The sequence below is a fragment of the Austrofundulus limnaeus genome, unplaced genomic scaffold (assembly GCF_001266775.1).
Source record: "Austrofundulus limnaeus strain Quisiro unplaced genomic scaffold, Austrofundulus_limnaeus-1.0 Scaffold275, whole genome shotgun sequence".
Lineage (NCBI taxonomy): Eukaryota > Metazoa > Chordata > Actinopteri > Cyprinodontiformes > Rivulidae > Austrofundulus > Austrofundulus limnaeus.
This window is the reverse complement of record NW_013952677.1, coordinates 764537-773824: the sequence shown is the minus strand read 5'-3', so window position 1 is coordinate 773824 and position 9288 is coordinate 764537. Positions and strand designations below refer to the sequence as shown.

The 9288-nt window shown below is 38.7% G+C and overlaps 1 protein-coding gene across 1 annotated transcript in view; it reads left to right on the top strand.

Annotated features, from left to right (window-relative positions):
* Positions 1-9288, top strand: part of vav3 (vav guanine nucleotide exchange factor 3) — a 93787-nt gene that overhangs the window by 15964 nt on the left and 68535 nt on the right. The window contains 1 exon segment of the mRNA XM_014021016.1: positions 7024-7140. Coding sequence (XP_013876470.1) covers positions 7024-7140 — 117 coding nt within the window.

The window sequence follows — 9288 nt, the reverse complement described above, 5'->3', positions numbered from 1 at the left end:
AAAATATAAAATATAAAAAGTATAAAATATAAAATATAAAGTCGCTACAAGAGCACAATATTACAGGTAGGAAAAGTGTATAGCTAAGAGCAGGGCAATAAGGGAGAATGCTAGGAGTTTAAGAGTCACACAGCTTCTGGTATGAAGCTGTTTCTCAGTCTGGTTGTCCTGCATTTGATGCTCCGCAACCTCCTACCTGAGGGGAGCGGGACAAAAAGTGAGTGTGCTGGGTGAGTAGGGTCCTTCATGATGCAGGAGGCCCTTTTCCTGGACCCCACCTTGATGTTTCGGGACCCCACTTTGGGTCCCGACCCCAACTTTGGGAACCACTGCTCTAACCTGTCCTCAATTCTTATTTTTACGCAAAATAAAGTTTAATTGATGTTGAACTGATGGCTACAGCGTGGCTCAGTTGGRGTCACCTGGAGCATCTGACAGGGTCTGGGTAAGAATCGTCTCTGCTGGGATGGATGAAAGGCGAGTGAGAACAGGTGAGGTGATTACAGAAGGCTGACAGGTGTGCGTGACGGGCATTACAGGCTGAGGTAATGAGCAGGAAAGAAAAACACCAGCAGAAATAACATAAAACTAAGAATAAACTAACAAAACCCAAACTAAGACCAACAAAATGGGTTTTATTGATTCTCCACATTGAGGCCATAAAATAAGCTTTTTTAAAATGATAAAATATTAAATATTTATACATCTAACCAAACCCATACACTGTATACTGTATATAATAGACCAGGGGTGCCCAAACATTTCCCCCGAGGGGGCCAAAATGAAAATCTATCCATGGCTGCGGGCCAAATACATATATAAAACATGAAATACAAATACTTGTTTAAGTAAAGTCCTTTATTTTTAATGATTAAGCTGTGCAATGGCCCTCTGTTGTTTTAGTCTGTGCACTTGGAGAAAGTCTACCTTCACTACAGCCCTTTTATTTAGTCATTTGACCAATGGAAACACTGTGTTTCTACATAGGATAACAGGTTACAACCTTGTAACTTTGGCAACTGTTGGTGGGCCAAATCAAATGGTTTGGCGGGCCAAATTTGGCCCCCGGGCCCCACTTTGGGCTCCTCTGTAATAGACCATGGGTCCCACCTTCATTATTAAAACGTTTTGGAACCAGAGTCTGAGCACTACAGGGATGTGAGGTTTACTCACTGCCTACTCCCCCACACAGTCACTGTGTCTCATGATCAATAACTAATTACACAAACTTCATTATCCCCATTTAAGGCTTGTAAAACCAGCTGTGAAGCAAAAAAAAAAAAAAATGCTAAGCATACAAGTATGTTTGTTTGGGTTTGTGAGAGAACAGAAATAAGACTCGACACTGTTTGTTTTGGCAAAATGCTTCTACAGGAAAATAATAAACATTTTTTACTTTTAAAGGATAATATAATACACCCTTTGGGCTTATTAAAACATTTTAGACTTAGAAAATACTTGCACGTTTCTTGGAAGGATAGTATAAGTTAGCCATTGTGTATTATTTGGTGTATCACCTAGCCATTAGCTATTTATTGCTATCGTTTTGAAAGAATATGAGCCTGAATTAGCTTTGTTTTGAATGTTATTATTATTAGCTAGCTGTTAGCAGTTAGCCATTACCCCCTTGTTTTTAAGTAAGTAAAGTTTTATTTACAAAGTGCCTTTCACAGAAATGTATTCACATGTTGCTGTACAATCATTAACAATATAAAAATTGTGGAAACCATTAGCGTTATTTTGATTTCAAGGGTTATGAGCTAGCTACGAACAGTCAAGCCTTAGTTTTTGAGGGGTACAAGGTAGCTAGACCCCCCCTCCACTGTTTTGAATAATTATTAGCTTGTTATCTGTTACCCTTTGTTTTGAAGCAATATTAACTAGCTGTTAATATTAACCCCCTTTTATAAAAAGGCTTTTAGCTAGTTTTAGCTAATAGCCCTTTATTTTGAAGGTATGCAAGTTAGCATTAGCTTTTAACTGTTACCTCTTTACTTTGAAAGGTATAAGCTAGCCGTTAGCCCATTTTTTTGAAGGAGTACTCACTAGCATTAGCRGTCAGATCTTTGCTTTTGTGTATCATCTAGCCATTAGCTTCTCATTTGTTTTGAAGGGTTATGAACTAGCTATTAACAGTACAGTTCTTTTTTTAGCTATTATTAAGCCTTTGCTTTTGAGGGGGGACATCTAGCTTTTAGCTGTAAGTTGTTAGCAATTAGCCTCTTTTTGTAGGAATATGAGCTAGTTGTTAGCTGTTATCTTTAACCCCTTTTTTTGGGAAGGGTGTTATCTAGTTGTTAGCCATTAGCTTCTTTGTTTTACAGGTAATCAGTAGGGCTGTGTATTGGCAAGAATTTGACGATACGATACATATCATGACAGAGGGGTCACGATACGATATATCCCGATATACAGTATTGTGATACTATAAGCAAGGCGATATATTGCGATTTTTTTGTCCAAAAATTCTATTAAATAAAAACCTCTTACTGGAAAAAAAAAAACTAAATTCATTGTCTCAGAAAATTCTAATATTACATGGACAAACTTTTGATACATTTAGCTGTGTTCTACTTTGTATGTATTTTATTTTATTTGTTTCATATTTCTTATTTCATCCATGTTTTCAATTATTAGACTAAATTTGACAATAAATAGTTTGAAAATGTATTTTTTGAAGCTTTTAGTTTTTAATGTTAATTTACAAAATGGTCACCCAACACTTAACAATAGCCTCTACCTCAAGAGGTAGCTARTGTTGTGCTATTTTTTAGTTTGTAGCCAGCATTTAGCTACTTTTAGTTTTTAGTAGTTCTAATATATTTAGCTTTAAAGAGGTACAAGACTTTTGCTACTTTGAGCTAGCCTTGGCTACTTTTTGTTTTTAGTTTGACTTTTAGTGCTAGCTCTTAGCTAGGCTAATCGTACTTTTAGCTAGCTTTTTGCTACTTTTAACTTTTTTAGTTCTAATATCTTTAGTTTTAAGGTAGACTTTTGCTACTTTTAGCTAGCCTTGGTTACGRTTTGTTTTTAGCTTGACTTTTAGTGCTATTAGCTCTTAGCTATATTATCTTACTTTTAGCTAGCTTTTTGCTACTTTTAMCTTAGTTGTTCTAATACCRTWASCTTTAAAGAGGTACAAGACCACTTGAATGGTCTTGTACAAATGTCTGGCTCACTGCTGCCAACTAGTGGRCAGAGGCTGAACTACAACATAAAAATGAACGGCTGGCAGGAAAGTTGACATTTTAAACCTTAATAAAAAATCGATACAGGGCTTTAGAATATCGATAAAGTATCGGGAAATGAAATATCGCGATATTTCAGTGTATCGATATTTTCTTACAACCCTAGTTATCAGCTAGCTGTTAGCCTTTACTCTTGTTGTTTTGAAGGGATAGAAAGCTTACCTCACGTTTGTTTTATGTTCTAAAAAGGATTGGGCCACTAACATATTAGGGCTAAATATACAACACAGTGACTGACAGTTGGACCYTCACAACATTACTATACTGAGCTTAAAGGCAATGCAAAGTCAAATATATATTTTTTAGGAAAACGACCAGGAACCTTTTTAAATAAAAACAAATTGTCTTTCTGATAGGGTTTGGGTTGAGATAAAGATGTGCACAGTGTTCTGTTCACCTTCTGGGCCCCAGAGAGGCACTGATGCAAAAAGAAAGGCTGCATGTGAAACTCTTGGTGGTTGCCTCATACTTCTACACCCTGTCTGAAATATATATATATATATATATATATTCCCCCTCCTGTCTCTGTCCTCAGCTCGGAGCAGATGACACGATGTCTTTTACGAGAAGCTGCTTCCCTCTGATAAAATACCCAGCTCCTCTGGGACTCTCCAAAGACTCCACGTGCCTGTCGGATACAGGAAAGTGATGTGTACAAGTGTAAACATTTAATAATAAATATCCTCTCTGTTCATGTTTGCTGACTCAGCCTCACRTGGAGAAACTAACTCGGTCTTTTCTGTAACGCTGCGCAGCAGAGGACGTTATTTTCCTAACGAGGAGCTGAGTGTAACCGGCTCAACAATGAGACACCTCGAAGCGCCGGCTTCTTTTTTAGAAACAGGATATTTGCCAATAAAATCTACTTCCTGTTTGACTTTTGCTGAAAGAAACAAACCCACAATGAAACATCAGCAGCGATCGAACAGGAGCTAAAATAGGCCGACGGCCTGTCGCCACCAGAGCCGGGCGGTTATGTAAGGYCGCGTTCGCTCGTTGCAAAACTCTAAAATGATAAAACAGGTCGTCCTCGGTTTGAAACCGTTGTAATAAGTTTGGACTCAGTTTCCTAAAATGCATCTGTAGTTAATAACGAGTCATCATTAAGCCTGTAAGGGTCCAGATGTACGTAGAGCTCAGCCACGGGCGGAACCAGGTTACACCCAAACATGATGTCATCATGTCAGCCGACCCTGCTCACCAGAGAGTTGTCAAAAAAAAGGTTTGATTTCTTCTGTCCTGCAGGAAGGCAGAGGGTCGCTTAACTCCTGTTAACTCTAGTTGTGACTGCTTCAGCAGGACTGGTTGTGTATGGATTTATCTGTGTGTGTGTGTGTGTGTGTGTGTGTGTGTGTGTGTGTGTGTGTGTGTGTTCAGAGAAACACACCATGCAGACAATCAGTTTGTAGATTGATCCAGAAGAACACGGTCAGTTTTAGTTACTAATGAAACAAAAAAAAGCCTCTTGAGTTGATTCGATCAGGGCTTCTCAAGTCATTTGGGTCTGGGGACCCCTTACAGGGGCAAACAAACTCCAGGGACCCCCTCAAAAACCCCACGTTGTTTTAAAAGATAAGTTACTGTCACTTCAACCCCTAAATGCCATGGAATATCTGTTTTTATTAAGTTTATTATCTTTGTTTTATTAGTTTATTGMTCCCCATGTATTTTTAAAAATAAAAACCAAATTAACAATTTAGTGAAATAMTTTGAGGACCCTCAGGATACCTCTCGCGGACCACTGGGGGTCCTGGGACCCCAGTTTGAGAACCTTATTATTATATTTAAAAAAAATTACAATTATTTTCCACATAAAAAGCACTGAGACCTTTTCCTTTCATTCAAACTTGTTCTTTTTATTATCTGCTTCAGCAAACTGGCTCTCTGTCTTCTGACAGTAGTTTTAGCTAACTGGTTGCTACATTCAACTAGCCTTTGGCACTTTTAGCTTTTATCTACTGCTTCTGGACTTTAAGCTTTTAGTTGTTGTTTTGCTAATTTTAGCTTCTGCTGCTAGTTTTTGCTTTTAGATTCCCTCTTACTACTAACAGCTTCTAACTTTTCAAACGTTTAATTTACTTTTTGCAACTTTTAGCTACTATTCTGCTACCTTTAGCATTCAGCAAGCCTTTTGCTACTTTAAGCTTTACGTTGTTGTTCTGCTACCATTGGCTTTAAGTCAGAGTTTTGTTATATTTAGCAAATTTTAGCTCCTTTTTATTCTTAGTTAATATTTTAGTGCTATTAGCTCTTAGCTTTCCTTACTTTTAGCTTGCATTTTGCAACCTTTAGCTACTGTTCTGCTACTTTTAATTTGTTGACAGCCTTTTTCTACTTTTAGCTTTTAGTTGTTGTTCTGTTAACTTTAGCTTTAAGGCTGATTTTGGCTGCTACTCTTTGCATTTAGCTAGCCTTTTAGTACTGTTAGCTTTTAGCCTTTTTTAATTTTAGCTTGCTTTTTGAAACTTTTAGCTGCTGTTCTGCTTCTTTTAGTTCATATCCAGACTTTTTGTACTTTAAACTTTTAGTTGTTCGGCTACCTTTGGCATTAAGTCAGAGTTTTGCTATTTTTAGCAAACCTTTGCTACCTTCTGTTTTTAGCTAGTCTTTTAATGCTATTAGCTCTTAGCTTTTCTTACTTGCTTGTTTTTTTGCTACCTTTAGCTGTTGTTCTGCTACCTTTAGTTTGTTGCCAGACTTTTTCTACTTTTTGCTTTTAGTTGTTGTTTTACTAACTTTAGCTTTTAAGGCTGATTTTGGCTGCTACTCTGTGCATTTAACTAGCCATTTAGCATTATTAGCTCTCGGCCTTTTTCAATTTTAGTTTGCTTTTTGCAAGTTATGGCTGCTGTTGTGCTATTTTTAGTTTGTAGCCAGCATTTAGCTACTTTTAGCTTTTAGTAGTTCTAATACCTTTAGTTTTAAGATAGAATTTTGCTACTTTGAGCTAGCCTTGGTTACTCTTTGTTTTTAGCTTGACTTTTAGTGTTATTAGCTCTTAGCTATACTGTCTTTCCTTTAACTAGCTTTTTGTTACTTTTAGCTTTGAGCCAGCTTTTTGCAACTTTTAGCTTTTAGTTGTTCTAATATCTTTAGTTTTAAGATAGACTTTTGCTTGCTAGCCTTGGCTACTTTTTGTTTTTAGCTTGGCTGTTAGTGCTATTAGCTCTTAGCTATATTTTCTTACTTTTAGCTAGTTTTTTGCTACTTTTAGCTTAGTTGTTCTAATATCTTTAGCTTTAAAGAGGTACACGATTTTTGCTACTTTGAGCTAGCCTTGGCTACTTTTTGTTTTAGCTTGACTTTTAGTGCTAGCTCTTAGCTAGACTATCGTACTTTTAGCTAGCTTTTTGCTACTTTTAGCTTTTAGTTGTTCTAATATCTTTAGTTTTAAGATAGACTTTGGCTACTTTTTGTTTTTAGCTTGACTTTTAGTGCTATTAGCTCTTAGCTATATTATCTTACTTTTAGCTAGCTTTTTGCRACTTTTATCTTAGTTGTTCTAATACCCTAACCTTTAAAGAGGTACAAGACTTTTGCTACTTTGAGCTAGCTTTTGCTACTTTTTGTTTTCAGCTTGACTTTGCTACTAGCACTTAGCTAGGCTGTCTTACTTTTAGCTAACTTTTTTGCTACATTTAGCTTTGAGCCAGCCTTTTGTTAGCTTTAAGTTGTGAAAGTGTTCTGCTACATACAGCTCCTAACTAAAGTTAGCTGTTTTTAGCTAACCAGAGCAGATGAGAAAGATAACTGGACCTCTCTGCCCTCCCAACAGTTCCTGTGTCTGAAGAACATCAGGACGTTCCTGGCGGCGTGCGGCGACACGTTCGGGATGAAGAAGAGCGAACTGTTCGACGCCTTRGACCTTTTTGACGTGAGGAACTTCGGGAAGGTAAGGAGGCCGCGCGCTCCTCGTCGGCCCTGGTTCTGCAGCGTCTGAGCTGAAAGGCACGACTCAGCAGTTTCACAGCTTCCTGTCGTTAAAGTAAAACCTGGCTGAGCGACTCCACAGGTGTTTTACAGTCAGCTTCATTAAAGCTGGGTTGTTTGCTCGCAGCGCTGCTAACGAGTCACAGGAAGCTTCTCAGAGCTTGAATCAGAGACGAACGTCTGCAGACGCAGTTTGAAACGTGACGTAACTGATCCTTGGAACAGAGAAGCTTCTGGTTTCAGCAGAACGTTCACCGTGAGCTCCGGTGCAGTCAGTGAAGAGGAAACGTAAGCAGGTCCGATGGCGGCAGCGTGACTCACATGTTGAGCTCGTTCTGTCTGAACTTCCTGTTTCTGAAGCCGCAGGTCAGGTGGCGACAGTTCCAGAGAAGCGCTGATGAAAGCCGGCAGCTTGTGAAAGCCTGGCCGTGTCCTCGGGTTGGGAAACCTCTCTGTGCTTCGGCTACAAGCTGAAGCTGTGAGGCCGAGCAGAGCTTCGGCTACAAGCTGAAGCTGTGGGGCTGAACTCAGAGCTTCATTTTTATAAACTGGATCTGGGAACGCTGAGTCAGCATTTAATCAAACCACTTCTTWAGACTTTGTGCTGTTTTAGCTGTTCACTTTGACATTCGGCTCTAAGATTAATACTTTTTAAAATATTTAACTTTAGCTACAAATACATTTATTTACATAAAGTACTTTAAAATCTCAAACAATCTACTTTAGTTTAGTTTTTTCTTATTGTGCCTGTTAACTTTAAGCTATTATTCTGCTACCTCTAGCTTTTAGCTAGACATTTGTGCAACGCTTATAGCTAGCCTTTTGCTACATTTAGCTTTCACTTTGTCTGTTTCAACTTTTAGCCTTTTAGCCTACACTTTTTGCTTTTTTTTTAGCTTTGAGACAACTTTTTTTTGCTCTAGCTTCTTGCTAGTTTTTTGTTTTTTAGCTAGCTTTTTGGCACTTTTATTTAGCCACTTGCTACTTGTTTGCTGCTTTTAGCTAGTCTTTTGCTCAGTTTAGCTTCTAGTGTCTTTTTGATACCTTTAGCTTTTGGCTGCAATTCTGCTACAATTAGCTTTGCCACTTTGTTTTCCTAACTCTCTGTTTTTTTAGCTTTAAGCTACTTTTATTTAGCATTTTGCTACTTTTAGTGTTTAGGTAACTATCAGCTTGATCTGGTTTTATGATTGTATTTTAACTAATGTTCTATCATTTGGCTGATTTTAGCATTTAGCTGCTATTTTGTTGGATTTAGTATTTTTAGAGTTTTGGCTTTGTTCTGATTGTTTGAAATAAAATCTTTTATAGTTTTAGCTGTGATTAATTTGTGTTCCTTGTTAAATCTGACATCTTCCTCCTCCTCTTCCTCCTCCTCCTCTTCCTCCTCCTCTTCCTCCTCCTCTTCCTCCTCCTCTTCCTCCTCCTCTTCCTCCGGGACGTCTGACTTGGCTGCAGTCGAGCACTTTGATGATTTAAAGTCGACACGTGGCCTCTGGTGAATCTAACATGCTGGAATCTGGCCGCAAGGCTGTTAGCATGCTGCGGTCGAATGCTTCTGCTGAGGCTAACGGTGCGAAGAGGAGAGGAGTGGAGAGGAGGAGAGAGGAGAGGAGAGGAGGAGAGGAGAGGAGGAGAGAGGAGTGGAGAGGAGGAGAGGAGAGGAGCTGTTCCTGTTTATTTTAAAGTTCTGGTCAACAGTCGACTCTTCGTCATGTTTAGCAGCTCGTCAGGAGGAGAAGATATTAAAAACAATTAGACTCAAAAACTGTTAAAGTAGTGATGATGTCATCAACATGTCTGATCCGTGTTGATTCAAACTGTGGCTGCAGTGTGTCTGTGTGTGTGTCTGTGTGTGTCTGTGTGTGTCTGTGTGTCTGTATGTCTGTATGTGTGTCTGTGTGTGTGTGTGTGTGTGTGTGTGTGTGTCTGTGTGTCTGTGTGTCTGTATGTGTGTCTGTGTGTGTGTGTGTGTGTGTGTGTGTGTGTCTGTGTGTCTGTGTGTCTGTATGTGTGTCTGTGTGTGTGTGTGTGTGTGTGTGTGTGTGTCTGTGTGTCTGTGTGTCTGTATGTGTGTCTGTGTGTGTGTGTGTGTGTGTGTGTGTGTGTC